Below are 17,843 nucleotides of genomic sequence, written 5' to 3'. Positions count from 1 at the left end.
TGCAGGTAACATGTGCTTGGGGACCATGGACCCAGGTGACACATGTCCAAGTTTGGAACATCTGACCTCAGCCAGGATCCGGTGATTCAGTGCCAAGAGCTTCCTTCTGCCTAAGGTCGAAAAGGAATGATTGGCTAGACAGATTTTTCTCAAGACAGGGTTTAATAAGGAACAGGCAGGATAGGGAAGTCAGGGGCCTTACAGCAGAAACCGCTAGTCTAGTCAACAGTTCTTTCACTGAAGCCATTAGGGAAATCCAGTCAGTGTCTGGGAGAAACAGAGAAACAACCACCAAAAATACAGCCCCACTGGGGGTCTTTATACCTTCCAGGCAGCTGCTTCTAAATGAGTTACCAGGGGTTTTTACTTATCAAATTTGTCCAAGCTTAAAGGGACAGACCCCTTTTAAGGGAGTATAATCTAAGAGGACAGATGTCCCTGAGCCTGAACCTTGACCCCCATCCCAATGTTCTCTTCTTTCTCAGTTTGCAGCTCAGCTGAAAAGCAGGGTGAGCCCACCCTTCAAACAAGCCTCCCTGGAGCCCCACCCACTGTGTGGTCTGGATTTCTGCCCTACTAACTGCCACATCAACCTCATGGAAGTTTCCTACCCCAAGACCACCCCCTCAATCGGCCGGTCCTTCAGCATTCGCTTCGGACGCAAACCCTCCCTCATCGGCCTTGACCCAGAGCAAGGTACTAGCATGCATGTCCAAATCCCACATCACAGATCTTACACAAAATCATGCCTGGAGATCAGCAACCCAGGACGTGGAATGGTGGCACCACAGTTAGGTTTCCTCTCTCTGTACCTCTGTATCTAGATATGGCTTTTGTCTTAAATTTAATACCTCATGTTTAGAATAGCTGTTGGAGTGACAACCAATATATCTGCATTCAAGGTGGGCTCAGAATTCATAGTCATGAGAAGTTTTTAAGCTATACCTGATGATGCTCAGGGGTTACTTCTGGCTCTGTGCTCAGAAATAGCTCCTGGCAGGCTTGGGGGACCGTATGGGATACTGGGGATTGAACCCAGGTCCTTCCCAGGTCAGCCGCGTGAAAGAAAAACACCCTACTACTGTTCTGTCACTTCAGCCGCTAGCATGTAAGACTCTTAACAGGGAAAAGTTCTTCACTTACTGGCATCCTTGACATGGGCATCTACAGGCCTTGTGGGGGAATGAGAGCTATTTCTCAGCAAACTCTTTTTCTTTTCCACAGGCCACCTAAACCCTATGTCCTATACCCAGCACTGTATCACCACCATGGCTGCTCCTTCATGGAAGTGCCTGCCCGCTGCAGACCAGGACCCACAGTGCCAGGGTTCCCCCGACAGCAGCTCTGGGCCAGCCTGCTGGGCCCCTGGCCAGGAGGAGCGGGGCCTGCACTTCCTCCTCAGACAGGAGGACCGGGACATCCAGGATGCCTACCAGCAGCTTTTCAGTAAGCTGGATGTGGCTCTAAAAGAGATGAAGCAGTACGTGACTCAGATCAACAGGTAAGCGAATATGTATGTTCATGTATGTATTTATGTGTTTGTCTCTGTGTGTATGCATGTGTGTTGCTGTTCCCGTGCATGCAAACCCTTTCTCCACACTGCTTTACCACAGATTATGGGCTCTGGGAAGTAGCCTCAACCCCCAGGCCCCTAGTGGTCTGCTGGCCCAGATCTCTCCCACTCACTGTACCCTGGCTTAGCAGCTCGGTGCTTCCTAAAGAAGCCACATGGGTGCAGACATGATTTTGCAGCGTGTATAGACCACAGTGTGGTGCAAACATGACATTGCCTGCTCTGGGGAACCAGCACATGATGCACTCTATGCTTTTGAGATGCTCTTGTTCCGGGCTGTGGGGGACATCTGGAACCAGACCCTCAGTATTTCTGGGTACATAAAGTGGCATCCCTGATCTCTACCCCTTCCCCGGGTGACCACTCCCCCCACCCCAGCCCCAGCTGAATTCAGGATGGGTACCAGGGTAGAATGATGTGTGAACAAAGGCTATCTTGGGGGGACTTGACCCTTGGGGTGCATGTTTGTGGACCCTAAGAAAAAGCCCTGCCTCTGCAGAGGCCACTGGGCTCCTATTCCAGGGCAGCAGACTTTACCCTCAGTGGCAGGATCAGAGGGGACACAGGACACAGTTGTGTAGGTGTAGACAAAAAAATTTATGGGTGATATGGGGTCAGGAAGGACAGTGAGGGGAAGATAGTTTGAGACTCCTAAACAGCCTTGACTTACCACCTATAGAAAAACAATAGAAAATATTGTTCTAGGAAAACAGTAGCACTTACCCCCTGAAACGTACCTTCAAGAGAACAAGTGGGAAGTGGCTCCTGATTGCTCCTGGGTCCATTCCTTCTCCTCCAAATTATTCCAGTGCCTCTCCTAGGCCATGTGGATGTTTTAGGGTGATGGATTAGGCCCTAGGTTAGGGACAGAGACTGGGAGGCATCAGTGGGCACCTCTAGCCTAATTAAGTTCTGCTGGAATGCTAGAGCATGGATAGATGTACAAGGGAAAGAAGGTTCCTCATGGGGCAAGATGCACGTTCACTTCCATTTCTTAGTCTCAGCACTGGAAAATCGAGGGATCTGATGGGGTGATTGTGTTGTCCAAGAGTCAGCCACATCCTGGCTTTTATACCCAAGAAGTCACAATGTCCCTCATCCTGTCATTTCCACTGGACATTGCTGAAGTTTGTCCTGATGTGGACAAACACACTCACAGATGATGTGTGGAGCTCTGATATGGACCCTGTGAGATAGACCATCGCTTCTGTGTCCTTCAGCCTCAATCAAGATGTTTCTAGGGTAATAATGTCTCAGATTCGTGTTAGATGCTGCAAAAGAAAAAAGAAATTGTGAGAAGGATGGGGAACAGGTAGACCATGCATTGCCAGGGTTTAAACTGATAACTAGGTACCTGGGGTTCATGCTACAAGAATGAAGTGTGTAGCCAGGAGGCCTACTCTGAATCTAAACTCTACCATTTATTGGCTGTGTGACCTTGAGCAAGACACTTAGGCTTTTGGAACCATCCCTTCTCAACTCTAGATTATCATATTGAGAAATTTTACAGGAAGGTTTTCATGCAGATTTCGGTCACTTTTGCCATTCAGTAGTTTTGTTTTTATTTTGGGATCACACCCATCCAGCAATACTCAGGGCTTACTCCTAGCTCTGTGCTTGGAATCCCTCCTGGTGAGGCTTTGGGGACCATATGGGATGCTGAGGGTAGAATCTGGGTTGATCACATGCAGACAGGTGCCCTATCTACTGTACTATCTCACTTCAGCCCTTACAAATTTTAAAATTGAGAGTTTTCAGCATTCTTGTAGGGTTGGTTTAGATGCCACAAATGTCTTCAGCTGTTTTGCCAGAGAATGTTTTTCTCTCCAGTCTAAGTTGATGGCCTTGTAGGAAGGATCTTGACAAGAATTTCTTTTTCCTCAGTGCCTTGAATAGATCCTTCCACTCCCTTTCTGGGTATAGAATTTCGTTTGTGATTTGGAAGCAAGTCTTAGTTCTAGCCGGCTTAGCTTTCTTTTTGGCCCTGGGTATTTTTGTTCTTTGTTTTATGATGAAGGAAAGCAAAGTATCTTGTCTTGTGACTGTTTTTATAAAAGGAGAAAAACATTTTGTAAACATGTCAGCCAGGTTTTTAAAGCATGACATGCTTCTAAGAAATTAACTTTTTTGGGGATCTCAGAGCAGCCATGGATGGAGAAATTGTTACGAGCAAAACTGCTGTGAGCATTAAAGTATTTGCTTTGGGTCTTCATGACAAAACCAGCAATATTTCAGAGTTAGTGGTTTGGGCCACTCGTAGCACACACTGCATAGGGCTTACTCCTGGCTCTGACCTCTGGGATCGCTTCTGGCAAGTGATGCTGGGATGCTGGGGATTTAACCTAGATTAGCTGTGTGCAAGGCAAATGCCCTTCCCATTGTATTATCTCATTGGCTTCCAATATCAGCATTTGAATCAAGGCTATTGGCCTGTTGGAGGGACCTCTGCTTGTGACCACTATTCCCATCCTTGGTCTGTGTGTGTGTGTGTGTGTGTGTGTGTGTGTGTGTGTCTGTGTGTGTGTGTGTGTGTCTGTGTGTTTGTTCTTGTGTGTCAGTTTTAGTATGTGTGAGTGTGATTGTGTGTGTGAGTATGTGTGTAAGTGTGCTTATATGTGTGTCTATGTGAATGTGTATATGTGGGTGCCTGCACCTGTATGTGTGTGTCCATGTATATGTGTGAGTGTATGTTAAAGTTTCAGTTTTCCTTGTTGTCCTGTTGTCTGTGCAACACTCACCCTGCAGGGCTGAGTAGTCACAGTGGAACTGTGTGAACTGTAATTCTGGGGGAAATGTGCTCTCTGGGCTCCCAACCCCTGTGCTTTGGAGCTTGTGGGTCTACTCCTGCAATAGTGGGTCCTCCTACCCCACCCCCAACTCCCCTATAGGCGGGGCCATGCTGGTGCACTTGTGGAGCTGTTGTTGGATTTCAGGGGAGGGACCTGAGGTCCCCCTGGGCCTCCACTTACCTTCCTGCCCCTGCTCCCTGCAGACTGCTGTCCACCATCACGGAGCCCACCTCAGCAGGGCCCTGCGACCCGCCCTCGGTGGAGGTGGCCTCGTCCCTACCCCTGGCCAGTGAGGAGAGTGAGATGGACAGGAGCGAGCAGGGGGGCAGCAAGAAAGTATGTTTCAAGGTGTCTGAGGAGGATCAGGAAGACTCGGGTCACGATACCATGAGCTACCGAGACTCTTACAGGTAGGTCCTAGGATGGGACTGGCCAGCAGGGTCTGAGCCCATTGACCTCTGGGGAGTTGGCATCATAGGACACTTCCCTAGACTTGGGAGGACAAGACCCCCCCATGGCCCATCTCCTTCCTGTGTGGGGCATAGGCTGTGGTCATGGGACAGATGTATCTTGCCCCTGCAGTGAGTGCAACAGTAATCGGGACTCGGTGCTGTCCTACACCAGCGTGAGGAGCAACAGCTCATACCTGGGCAGTGATGAGATGGGCTCTGGTGAGTGCATGGCCCTGCCTGCTGAGGGTCTGGGTCTGGGAGGCCCCTTCCTGTCTTCGCTCCCTTGGGTAAAAGCTCATGTTTTGTTTTGTTTTGTTTTGTTTGTTTTGTTTTGTTTTGCTCAAAGCCCTAAAGTCTGATCCCTTTCCCCCAGGGGCTCAGTGAATGCTCACTCAACACTTCTAGGCCCTTATGTGGCAGCCCTGAGGCCATGGCCTCAGGTGGCCCTTGCATCCTGATAGACACCCCACCTATTCCCCCAGAGGAAAAGGACATTTAAGTGAAAAACAAAACCCAGGCCTGAAGAGCTAGTACAAGGGAGGAAGGCTTTGTGCACAGATGACCCAGGTTCAATCCCCAACATGGTCCCATGAACACCTTCAGGGAGATGGAGCACTGGTGGGTGGTGACCAAGAGTCTCCCCTTTACTAGGGGATGAGCTGCCGTGTGACATGCGGATTCCGTCCGACAAGCAGGACAAGCTGCATGGCTGCCTGGAGCATCTGTTCAACCAGGTAGTATGGTCTGCCTGACCAGGACTCCTTTTCGAACCCCAGAGAGAACAGGAGCTGGGAATGCATCTCAGATCCCAGAATCAAACTAACCCCAGCCCCCAATGCCCAGGTGGACGCCATCCACGCGCTGCTCAAGGGCCCAGTCATGAGCAGGGCCTTCGAAGACACCAAGCACTTCCCTATGGAGCACAGCTTGCAAGGTGAGTGGGGAGGGGCAGCCACCGAGAAGAACCTGGGACACCCTCAAAGGGTGGCCAGGGGTAGCCTATTGTGGGGCTGTGCCAGGCAGGGGGACATGTTCGTCTGTCTTCCATCCAGGCCCATCCTGCCTTGTGTTGTCTACATGTGGGCCAGACACAGCCATGCCTGTATTGGTCCAGATAGTGAGCTAGGAATGATGCTTTTTAATTTTGGGCCCAGGGGTCACTCCTGATAGTGCAGGGAGTAAGGTATTTGTGGTTCTGGGATTTGAACCCAGTGAATCACTTACAAGGTAAATGGTTTCCTTATGTGCTATCTCTAGCCCTGGGGCTTTCCTTGTTAGAGAGAGGTGAAAACCAAACAGAGAGAGAGCTTAAGTGACAGATCATCCCCTGATCATCCCCTGCTGATCCCCCAGTTTCCTGGGCCTCCACTTGCCAATTTGTAACCTAAAGGAAAGATGGGAACAAGGGTACCTGTCATCACTCTCAGATGCTCCTCCAATTAAATTTTGAAAGGAAAGTCTCAGTATGCTTCTTTTATGTGAAAATAAGTATCAGATGTCTGAAAAGGGTGAGCTCTGACGCATCTTTGCACGGCAGTCAGGAGACACCTGCCCACGGTGCTCTTCTTTCTTCCGAATGTGATTGAGCCCAGAAGGTAGCTCTGGTGGGCCTAGAAGGCAGCTCAGTGGTTTGTTGTCTACCTTGAGTTTGTTCCCAGTATGTGGTAAAAGATTCATATTTTCTTCTTTAAATGATTGAAAGGGAAAAAAAAAAAAGAGCATTTCTTATGTCTTCCCCTCTATTTTTTCTCATATCCACTCATCATAGATCCACATACCTACTCAGCCAGCTATCTAGCTACAACATATCCATCCATCCATTTATCCATACATACACACTTATCCACCCATTATACACACAGCTATCCATCCATCCATCCGTCCATCCATCTGTCCGTCCATCCATCAGTCTACCTCACTATCCATCCACCCACTCACCCAATCACCTATCAATCTTATTTGTCAATCCATCTATGCATCCATCCATCCATCCAACCACTCACCCTTCCATCTACCTACCCATCCACCCATCAATCCACTTGTTTGTCCATTCATCTATTATCTAACCATCCATCCATCCATCCGTCCATCCATCCATCCATCCATTCATCCGTCCATCCACTTAAGCATCCTCCATATAGTCATCCATCCACCCATGCATACTCCATATAACCATCCATCCATCCATCCATCCATCCATCCATCCATCAAATTATTCACTCATCCACCCATCCTTCATATATCATTCAGCCACCCTTCCATGTACCACATACTATGACGCAATTGACTAGCTTGTAATTTAATGTGCCAGCTCTCTGGTTGTGAGTAGAACCTGGTTGAAGAGACAGCACCTGAGAATCCTTCTGTGACTCCATTCAGGCTCAGGAGAAAGGACTGTCATGGTTTATTGGTGATGACTGCATGGGTTGCAGCTGTGAGGGTGCAAGCCTCAGAGATTGATTAGTGTTGTCTCCCATGGGGTGTTCCCCTGATTTGGTCCCACACATTCTAAGCCCTGAGAGCCCAAATCCTACCAACTCACTCATCTAGGATCTGAAGCTTTGTAATTGTGGGAGGAGAATGTGGGCCTTTGTGCCAATATACTTCAGAGCTACTGCGAGCCCTCTGTCAGCCCTCATGCTGCTCTCGTTCCCCCAGAGTTCAAGCAAAAGGAAGAGTGTACCATGCGTGGCCGGAGTTTGATACAGATCAGTATTCAAGAGGACCCCTGGAATCTCCCCAACTCCATCAGGACCCTTGTGGACAATATCCAGAGATATGTGGAAGGTGAGACTGGAGGGGAGGGAAGAAGGGGCAGGCTTCTAACTGTGAGATGAGGCCTCAACACAGTCCAGCACAGTCCAAGTCAGTCTAGCTCCCTGTCTGTGCCCAGGGGACAGTGTGAACACAGTGGTGTCTGATCTTGACTCAACGTCCTGCCCATGCAGCTGTGGGGAAGGTCATGCGGCACCTTCTGCAGACTGCTGAGCGTCACACATCCCACTCTCTCTCTCTCTCTCCTTTAAGATGGGAAGAACCAGCTGCTCCTGGCTTTGCTGAAGTGCACGGGTGAGTCTTTCTGGTGCAACTTTCTGGGCTGCAGCACTTAGGGCCACAGACCTCCAAGCCCCACCTGGACTCACTGCCTGCTGTGTGGGGGAGAGGGAGGTGGTGGTTCAGCACTTAGCCACTAGAAGCTATTTCTGGCCCCAGACCTGACCCAGAGTGGTTCTTTCGGCTTCAGGGCCAAGGACACTCCCCCACCCCACCTTGACAGAGGGCCCCACAGTGGGGATGGGCCTGGCGCCATTGGAAAATCCCAAATTGTTCTTTGGAGGAGCCAGGGGACTGCCCAGGCTAAGTAAGCCCAGGGGCCAGTTTTGGAGGCCCTTGGCCAAGCAGACCTAATGTTCAGTGTCATGTCTTTTGAGGCCATGCTGTGGGGCTCTGTGCCCTGTGCGGCCTAGTACCTACAGCCTGTGATTTGACCCTGAGCTCTCTCAGCTTGGCTCTTTCTTGTCAAAGAGGGTCATGGTGGGGACCGGATTGGGTGTTTCAGGAGAACTGACACTTGTGGCCTTGCTGGTGCACACGTGAGGCTTAGCTCTGGGCTCTGGACTTGGGGGGGGGGGGGGCGTGGCATGGCTGGCCCCAGAGTGCCACCCCCAGCAGGTTGCTCTGTCCCCAACCAGACACCGAGCTGCAGCTTCGGAGGGACAGCATCTTCTGCCAGGCGCTGGTGGCTGCTGTATGTGCCTTCTCGGAGCAGCTGCTGGCCGCCCTCAGCTACCGCTACAACAACAACGGCGAGTACGAAGAGACTGGCCGCGATGCCAGCCGCAAGTGGCTGGAGCAGGTGGCAGCCACCGGCGTCCTCCTGCACTGCCAGTCCCTGCTGTCTCCGGCCACTGTGGTGAGGGCAGCTGGGTTCTCCACAGGGTTCCCTGCAACTATTTTCCCAGACCCTGTGCTCTGACACAGGCGCAGTGAGCAGTGTGCATACCAGAGACTATGCTCTGGGTCTTGCTCTGTGTGTGTTTTGTGTGTGTGTGTGTGTGTGTGTGTGTGTGTGTCTATGTCTGTGTCTCTGTATGTGTGTGTGTATGTGAGAATATGAGAATACAAGTGTGATAGGTTGTGTGACTGAGTGTGAAAATATGTGTGTGATTTTGTATATCATTATGTATGGGAGTGTAACTGTGTAGTGCTTATCTTTGTGATTGTGTGTGGGGAGCATAACTGATTATGAGTATGTGTATGATTGAGTGGGTCTGAGTATGTATTTGTATATGTGAGTGACTGTTATGTGAGAGTGTGTGTGACTTTGAGTGTGTTGAGGATTCAAAGGGACATAAAATAATAAATGAAGGGTTGAAGGGATAGTACAGCAGGTAGGGTTCTTTCATTGCATTATTAGCTGACCTGGGTTCAATCCCAGGCATTCCATATGATACCCCAACCACCACAGTGATTTTTTTTTGTACAGACCCAAGAATAACCACTAAGCACCATTGGATGTAGTTTAAAAAAACGAACGGAGAGATAGCATGGAGGTAGGGCATTTACCTTGTATGCAGAAGGACGGTGGTCCAAATCCTGGCATCCCATATGGTCCCCCAAGCCCGCCAGGAGTGATTTCTGAGTGTAGAGCCAGGAGTGACCCCTAAGCACTGTCAGGTGTGACCCAAAAACCAAAAAACAACAACAAAACCAAACCAAAATGTATATAACTGGGTAAAATGCTAATTCTTGGGGTCAGAGTAGTACAACAGCAGGTAGGTCACTTGACCTGCACTCTGCTAACCCAGGTTAGATCCCTTCTATCCCATATGGTCCCTGTGCACTGCTAGGAGTGATTCCTGAGTGCAGAGCCAGGAGTAAGGAGTAATTCCCGAGCACAGCCTGTGTGACTCAAAGGTAAAAAAGAAAGGACTGAAGTAAGGGAAAGAAAGGAAGAGAGAGAGAAAAAGAAGAGAGAGAGAGAGAGCATGAAGCACTAGTTCTGAGTTGAGCTACACCCTGCTCTAGGACCATCAAGGATGGAGATACACCAATGCTCTGGCTCATTTCTCCCCCAACACAGTTTGACAGCAAAGGTCTGCAGTGCCATGAGGTGGTCAGAGATTGGGACAAGGAAGTCTAGGTGGTGGCAGGTGAGGTGACCTTAAGAAACTTTGAGTTGGGGGACTGGAGTGATAGTACAGTGAGTAAGGCCCAGTTTTTAGCACATCATCTCAAGCACTTCCAGGAGTAATTTCTGAGTGCAGAGCCAGGAGTAAGCCCTGAGCATCATCAGATATGCCCCCCCCCACACACACACACAAAAAAACCACACACAATGAAACAAAACCTGAGTTAGCCCTGAGAACAGAGAGAGGGAGAAGGGCCATGTAAAGGTCCTGGGGTAGGCAGCAGAGTAGAAGGCAGGAGCAGAATCTGAGTCTAGGACTAGGTGCAGATGTGGGGGCTGATGGACCACAGAAGGGGTTCAAATGCAGGAGGTGCAGGTTTGCTGGGTTATGGGCAAAATCCCCAGCTTCTGGGGTGAGGATGGGGCATGCTGGGAGCCCACTAGGTGACTGTAAAGATCCAGTAACTTCCTTGATCTATCTGGCATGTCTTGTGTTCCTTCAAATTCTGAGGGTGAGACCAAGACACAGGGAGCCAAAACTGAACCCACGCACCCTACAGCCTGCTTTCTTGTTTTCTCTTATCCTGGACAGCCCTGTCCATTGGAAGCCAGGCACTCCCTTTGCCTGTCCTCTAGGAGACAGAGCCAGTGTCTCAGCATTTGGGGTGTAGGAACCCAGAGCTGGCATCCCCCAGATGCCTGCAGTTGGCGTTTCTCTGAGCTCTTTCCTCCTCTACCTGGCTGGCACTCAGCTAACCCACCCGAGACTCCTGGCCTCCTTCCTACACATGACATTGTTCCAGGCTGGGCTGGAAACCCTGGGCTGTGGGTTGGTGGGAGGTGAAACCTGACTTAGTGCGCCCTCTGCTGGTCAGAGTTGCACACAGGTGCCTGTTGGTGGTGGAGGAAACAGGACTTGGTTTTGAGAGGGTCACATTAGTTGGGTGAGCCATTCAGGAAAGAGGGTCCCCCAGAACATTAGAGCAGAGGTGCGTTCTGAGCATGGGAGAAACAGGACAAGTCTAGAGCAAACTCAGTTTTACATCTAGCTTGGAAAGCCCCCCTCAGGGTATGGCACTTGGAGGAGACACCCAGGCACATGAGACACTCCCTGTCTTCTTCCTGCAGAAAGAGGAGCGGACTATGCTGGAGGACATCTGGGTGACCCTGTCAGAGCTGGACAATGTCACCTTCTCCTTTAAGCAGCTGGACGAGAACTATGTGGCCAGTGAGTGACTTCCTGCTGTGCATGTGGCTTGGAGTTGGGGTTATGGTACAGGATCCCTTTGGGGCCACGTGGCCCTTTCCTGAACCACCAGGCCAGTTGTTTGAGCAGCTTGTTTGACATGAGCACTAACCTGGGCTTCAAAGCTTAGAGCACATCGGGGAGGGGGGACAGCCATCATTATTCGATTCTTAAAAAATTCTACTCTGGAGACATTCTTCTTGGGTGAAGATGATTACCAAAGGCTTCTGCTGTAACATAGACTCTTCCTTTATTTATCCCTCTTAGCCATTCCTTCTCTATTAATCAATTTACCTCCTCACCTGTCTACTCATCCATCCATTTGTTCGTCCATCCATCTACTCATTCTTCATCCATCCCTCTGTCCACCAGCCATCTTTCTTTCCACTCAATCATTTCTCCCACCATTTCTCCCTCCATCTCATCATCTATCCATTCACCCACACATCCATCTGTCCATCCACCCTTCTATCTGCTCATTTATCCACCTATTCCTTCTTCCCTCCTTCCATCCATTGATATACCCAACCCACTGGTCCATCTACCCATCTATTTGTCCATTGTCTTTCTGTCTATCCATCACCAACCTACATTTATGATTGTGAGTAGGTAATTCATGTCAGACATAGTTTCAGGGTCTTGGTCTGTAGTGGAGAGAACAAAGACATAATTCCTGCTCTGTGACAGGTTCAGTGGTTCTGAACCCCATCAGTTCAGATGCTAGTGAAGTAGATCGTGGATGTTGGGATTCTAGAAAAGCTTTCTGATGACTGATGTACAAGGACTGAGAGCCAGGGGCTTGGGACTATGTCATGGTTTCCCTACTGGGTCAACCCCTACATGTATGCAGGAGGGTGTATAGGATTACAGTTTATTGGGGTGCTTTAGGGAACTCTGAAAACAGGTGTCCCCTGTGGCAGGAAATGAGTTGGCTACAGGGGGGCACTAAAGCCAACTAAGGTTGGCTAAAGGGGTGCACTGGCTGTTCCTCTGAGTGTGGGGTCAGTGGGGCTGTGGGGTCCCTCTGAGTGGGAGGACAGGAGTCAGGAGCTTCTCTCAGGGCGCAGGCAGGATGTCCCGGGATGCTGCTGGTGGGTCCAGGTCATGTCATTGCTGGGGCATGTACCCCACAGACACCAATATCTTCTACCACGTCGAGGGCAGCCGGCAGGCCCTCCGCGTCGTCTTCCACCTGGACAGCTACCACTTCTCTAAGCTGCCAACACGCCTGGAGAGCGGTGCCAGCCTGAGGCTGCACACAGTGCTCTTCACCAAGGGTGAGTGTCTGTGCACGAGCAGACAGGGTGGGGAATGCAGGAACCATAGGCTTACCTGGTCCCAGCCAGACTCTCCCTTCTTCCTTCCAGCTCTGGAGAATGTGGACGGGCCGCCTTCCCCAGGTAGTCCAGCTGCCGCTGCAGACTTGCAGCAGGAGATCAATGCCCAGTCCCTGGAGAAGGTCCGGCAGTATTACCGCAAGCTCAGGTATTACCGCAAGCTTGGGGCTCCAGAGGGTGGGGTGGGATTTTTCCATAGCCTTGTCCATTCTTCCCCATGCACTTCTAGACCCATTTCCCAGATAAAAAAAACTTGAGACCTAGAGAACAGCAGGCATCAGTCCGGGGCGTCTCACTGGCTCTGCAGCTGCTGGTGCTCCAGCTCTTGCACCCTCTCACTATCTGGAGGGTGAATGGGAGTCAAGACAGGACCCCACTGAGGTCCCCCAGAGAGAGGAGAGCTGGGGCTACCTGTGCCTGGACCAGCCTCTGGTGGAGATAGCAGCCCTGTTTTTTTTTTTTTTTTTTTGGTTTTTGGGCCACACCCATTAGACGCTCAGGGGTTACTCCTGGCTATGCGCTCAGAAATCACCCCTGGCTTGGGGGACCATATGGGACGCCGGAGGATCGAACCGCGGTCCATCCGCTTGCAAGGCAGACTCCTAACCTAACCTGTAGCGCCACCTTCCCGGCCCCAGCAGCCCTGTTTTTATCCTTCCTGCTTCTCTGCCCCAAGTCATTGTGGGGCATGGTCGGCATGTGCTTGGCAAGCAAAAACCCGAGAGCAAGTCCCTGGCAGCCCCCTGGCAGGATGGTCCAGGGGGACCTAGCAGTACATCCTGAGCAGCACTAATCAGCAACCACTGAGTAGCCCCACATCAGCAACCACTGAGTAGCCCCAGGAATGGTTCCCTGGGTCCCACACACCCAAGCACTACTGCAGAGTTCCCTGTTCCCCAAGAGAAGTAAATATGTCTGAGAATCAGGAACTCAGGGGTCCAGGCAGTTGCTGAGACCCTCCCTCGCTGGGCCCAGCTCTCCTGTCAGAAACAGAATGGGGCATTCAGTGCAGGTGCAGGAAGATCCCATCAGGATCCTTGACCACCAGAGCCATGTACTGCACATTGGTGGGCTCCTGGCACAGTCTTCCTCTGTGTCCTTCCTTCTTGTGATGATCTGTACCCCTGCATCCAGCTGGGACACTCACCTGCACTCCCTGGAGTGCCATCAGGAGCAGGGTGCTCGGGCACACCCTGTGTTGGGGTATCTGATGCCCACATGGCTGCACCCACTCTCTGATGAAGGCCTGGCTGTGGTGCTGTTCTGAGGAGACAGGCAGATGGAAGGGCAATGGATGGAGGGGGCCACAGAGACAAGCAGGAGGGACAGGGTCTGACAGGGGCTGGAGGGGCCACTGGGGGTACAGGTGGCCACACAGTGCTCAGTGGAGCAGGGCAGGGCTGGGAGGACTCTAGGGTGGACCCTCCTCACCTCATCTTTCTCTCTCAGGGCGTTCTACCTGGAAAGATCGAACCTACCCACGGATGCCGGTACCACTGCAGTGAGGATAGACCAGGTTTGTCCTCCACCATGTAGGGAGCTGGGTGGGGCTGGGCAGGACACAGCAGACAGGGAGCATCCCAAATCCTGAGGCCTCGGCAGCACCTTCTTTTGAGTGCTCTCCATCCATCCCAATTGTGGTTGCCCCATGACCCTGGGCTTCTCTCAGTGACTTGGTTTTGTGGGTCCCTGATCTTCTGCACCCCCATCAGTGTCTGGCTGTGAGGTCCAGATTCTGCAGGTTGCCCTGAGCCTCCTGAGGGCATGTGCCTGTCCTGCTGTTTCCAAGGGGACACTGACCTTGACTGAGGTTGAAAGGGTATGGGAAGGTCGGTGGTTCGAATCCCGGCATCCAATGTAGTCCCTGAACCTGCCAGGAGTGATTTCTGAGCATAGAGCCAGGAGTAACCGCTGAGCACTGCTGGGTGTGACACAAAAAACAACAACAACAAAAATCTTTAAGCACCATAATTACAAGCATGATTGTAGTTGGGTTTCAGTCATAAAGAGAATACCCCCTTTCACCAGTGCAACCTTCCTACCACCAATTATCTGAGGGCTCTTGATTTGAGTTTATTGGCTTCAGGGGCTGGCCAGGAGAGCCAAGGAAAGGTCAGAGCCTGACCTAAGCCTGTGGGTGGTGGGCTGCTGCAGTCCCAGGCCTGGCCTGCAGGGGACAGTGTGGTCTCCTTCCACAGCTGATCCGCCCCATCAATGCTCTGGACGAGCTCTGCCGCCTCATGAAGTCCTTCATTCACCCCAAGCCTGGCGCTGGGAGCAGTGTGGGCGCCGGCCTGATCCCTGTCTCCTTCGAGCTCTGCTATCGCCTGGGCGCATGCCAGATAGCCATGTGCGGCACTGGCATGCAGAGGTTAGTGGCCTGTGGAAACCCAGGGAAGGTACCTGGATGGGAGCCAGAAAGAATTATGGAATAGGGTCTGGAGCGATAGCTCAGCAGGTAGGGTGTTTGCCTTGCACATGGCTGATCCAGGTTCTATCTCTGGCATCTCATATGTCGCCCAAGCCTGTCAGGAGTAAACCGTGAGCATGTGGCCCCAAAAACAAACAAAACAAAAACAAAATAAAAAAATAGAAAGAAAAAAAGAATAGTGGGGTTTATTCCTGCAGTGGGGCTCACCAAGAGCCCCTGGGTCTGGCACTGCCCCCTCCAGAGAACAAAGCCCAACGAAGCTGGATATGATGGGCATCAGAGAATAGGTAGACTGATGAAGACTCCTGAAGGGTCATGGGTTAGGGTCAGGAGTCAGAGGTCTGACTGGAGTCGGTTGGGGCAGGGCTGAAGTGGGAGCCACAGGTAGTGCTGTGCTTGGGGTGGAGGTGGTTGCGGGAGCTGGGCAATGTCCCCTCATGCCCAGTTCCCCACAGGAGCACCCTGAGCGTCTCCCTGGAGCAGGCAGCTGTGTTGGCGCGGAGCCACGGGCTGCTGCCCAAGTGCATCATGCAGGCCACAGACATCATGCGCAAGCAGGTGAGGCCCTGCCCCTGGGGACACCGCCCTCACATATGGTGGATGCAGGGTTTCCACTTCTGGGATCTCACATCTCTGCCTTTCAGGGACCACGGGTGGAGATTCTGGCCAAAAACCTCAGAGTCAAGGACCAGATGCCCCAGGGGGCACCGAGGTGAGTCCTTCATCCTGGACACTAACTGCCCCATCCTCCATTTGAGTCCCCACTCAAGATAGATACCACTGCAGCTGGGACACCCAGAGGCGCCCTCCCTTACCTGTCCCCCCCACTGCACTGGTGTCTACTCTGCCTCCCAACACCGTTCACTCCAGGTGACCCCCAGAACTGTTTAGCTGGGCTGAGCTCTGTGCTTAGGCCCAGGTCAGACAGAGACTTGGTCAGAGACAGGACAGTAGGCAGCATATCAGCTCTGGGTTACTCTGAACTTCCTCTCCTGGTCTCGGCCTGCTCTATTGACAATCCCATGAATCCTGGAGCGGTTGAGAGGCTGTGCTGAGATCATTCAGCTCAGGGCCCATCAGGATCAGAATTTAGGTGCCACCCCAGTTTTCTCAGCTTCCACTTCCTCCGCCCCCTGCGATCTGCCCAGGTGTCCTGCACAGTCCAGGAGCAAGTCCTTCCTGACATGTGAGGAGAGGCAGTAGGCCGCGTGGCCCTGAACCTCATGGCCACTTCCTGTATTCCCGCAGTAAGGGGAGTGTCAGGGCCCTCGACACACTGATCTCTCCTCTTCCACCAGGCTCTACCGTCTCTGCCAGCCCCCAGTGGATGGAGACCTCTGACCCCCCAGCTGTGGCCCGAGCTGGGATTTGGGGACAGGGGCCCGCTGCTTTCTTCAGAGCTGGCCCCGGCCTCTGCTTCTGTTCATCCTGGGCCTGCCCAGTATCGTCTTCGAAGAGTGCGGGGACCCACAGAGCTACTGGGTTCCTGCCTCTCAGGAAGGCTCAACTGCACTTTGGAAACCCCAATTTCCTCCAAAATTCACATTCCAGACTACCCCCTAACCTTGTACTAACCAGCTCGATGGACTTGGGAAAAAGCTGGCTCTCGATCGCTTATCTTGCTTCTACCGTCTGACATTGGTGCATTATCAGCCTGGGAAGAGACTGAAATGGACCTTATTTATGGGACGTCATGTCCCTTGGCGCCTCCCCAGGACTTCCAAGCCATGTCCCGGATGGTGGCATCAAGGATTATTTTCTTTTGGTCTGTTGTGATTATATATTTGACATTTTAAATTTTAAAGAATTATATTGTTTAACAAGGGACCAACATAAAGTAGTATTGACGTTTTCCCAATCCTACTAAAAAAGAAAAAAAACTAAATTATTGAAATTTGTAAAATGTCAGTATTCATCTTTTTTAATATTTGGGTATCACTGGTATTGACAGCAACCTCATCTCTCTGGCAGGTGTACAATTAGAGATGAATTCTGTGACTCTTTGAATGACAGACTCTGGGTGTCAGGGAATATCCCTAGCTGAGAGCCTGGCTGTCCCACAGGTACAAACATGTCACACATGTTATAGTGATTTCTGTGCTGTGAGCTTCACAATAGCCACTGGGGGACTGTGGGCCAATTAGAGATAGGAAGTGACGTTCCCTCTTCTTGTGAAGGGTCCCAAGAAGCACCCTCTCAGTGATTTGTCCCTCAGCTCTGCTGGCCCGTCAGAATAATGTCACAGCTAAGGAGGAAGAGTGGTGTCTTCCTGCTTGGGCATAGCATGGGATTTTGGTGCCCATCTCTTACTCTCCCTCACCATCTGCCATCACACTAGGTCCTGAGCTGGGCACTTTGGGGTGATGTGGTTGCATAGGGCTGGGTGCACGTATTGGTTTGCTTCCAGAGATATGGGTTTGCAGATAATTTGGGCTAGGTTTTTTATGATTAAAAATCCATTTATAGGGGCCAGAGCAGTAGAGCAGGGCGTAAGGCGTAAGGCGTTTGTCTTGTTCGCGCTAGCCTATGAGATTTGATCCCTGGCATCCCATATGGTCCCCCAAGCCAGGAGCAATTTCTGAGCGCATAGCCAGGAGTAACCCCTGATCATCACTGGGTGTGACCCAAAAACCAAAACAAAACAAAATCCATTTATAGAGGCTGGAAGATAGCTCAGCAGTAGGGTGTTTTCCTTTCCATGGCCATATGGTTCCCCGAGCCTCCCAGGAGTGATTTCTGAGTGCAAAGATAGTAGTAACCCCTGAATGCCCCTGGATGTGGCCCAAACAAACAGTCTATTTGTAGTATGAAGACTGTGAAGGGTGATGGGTTCCTTTGAAGCATTGCCCTTGGTGGGGATATGGGAAGAGGGTCTGGAGACTCA

At 51.3% G+C, this 17,843-nt stretch overlaps 1 protein-coding gene across 1 annotated transcript in view; it reads left to right on the top strand.

Moving 5' to 3' along the window:
• Positions 1-16,429, top strand: part of PREX1 (phosphatidylinositol-3,4,5-trisphosphate dependent Rac exchange factor 1) — a 150,578-nt gene extending 134,149 nt beyond the window's left edge. The window contains exons 24-40 of the mRNA XM_049781304.1: positions 486-696; positions 1,225-1,501; positions 4,566-4,772; positions 4,945-5,033; positions 5,466-5,548; positions 5,658-5,748; positions 7,473-7,601; positions 7,842-7,883; positions 8,507-8,727; positions 11,074-11,173; positions 12,325-12,468; positions 12,559-12,676; positions 13,978-14,044; positions 14,727-14,899; positions 15,415-15,517; positions 15,604-15,671; positions 16,258-16,429. Of these exons, the coding sequence (XP_049637261.1) occupies positions 486-696; positions 1,225-1,501; positions 4,566-4,772; positions 4,945-5,033; positions 5,466-5,548; positions 5,658-5,748; positions 7,473-7,601; positions 7,842-7,883; positions 8,507-8,727; positions 11,074-11,173; positions 12,325-12,468; positions 12,559-12,676; positions 13,978-14,044; positions 14,727-14,899; positions 15,415-15,517; positions 15,604-15,671; positions 16,258-16,300 (2,166 nt within the window). The 3' untranslated portion in view covers positions 16,301-16,429. The remainder of the gene's footprint in view (positions 1-485; positions 697-1,224; positions 1,502-4,565; positions 4,773-4,944; positions 5,034-5,465; positions 5,549-5,657; positions 5,749-7,472; positions 7,602-7,841; positions 7,884-8,506; positions 8,728-11,073; positions 11,174-12,324; positions 12,469-12,558; positions 12,677-13,977; positions 14,045-14,726; positions 14,900-15,414; positions 15,518-15,603; positions 15,672-16,257) is intronic.
• The last annotated feature ends 1,414 nt before the right edge of the window (positions 16,430-17,843 follow it).

Source organism: Suncus etruscus, chromosome 9, assembly GCF_024139225.1.
Source record: "Suncus etruscus isolate mSunEtr1 chromosome 9, mSunEtr1.pri.cur, whole genome shotgun sequence".
NCBI classification, from domain to species: domain Eukaryota; kingdom Metazoa; phylum Chordata; class Mammalia; order Eulipotyphla; family Soricidae; genus Suncus; species Suncus etruscus.
Note: the sequence above shows the minus strand (reverse complement) of the source record. Positions and strands in the feature narration are given on the sequence as shown.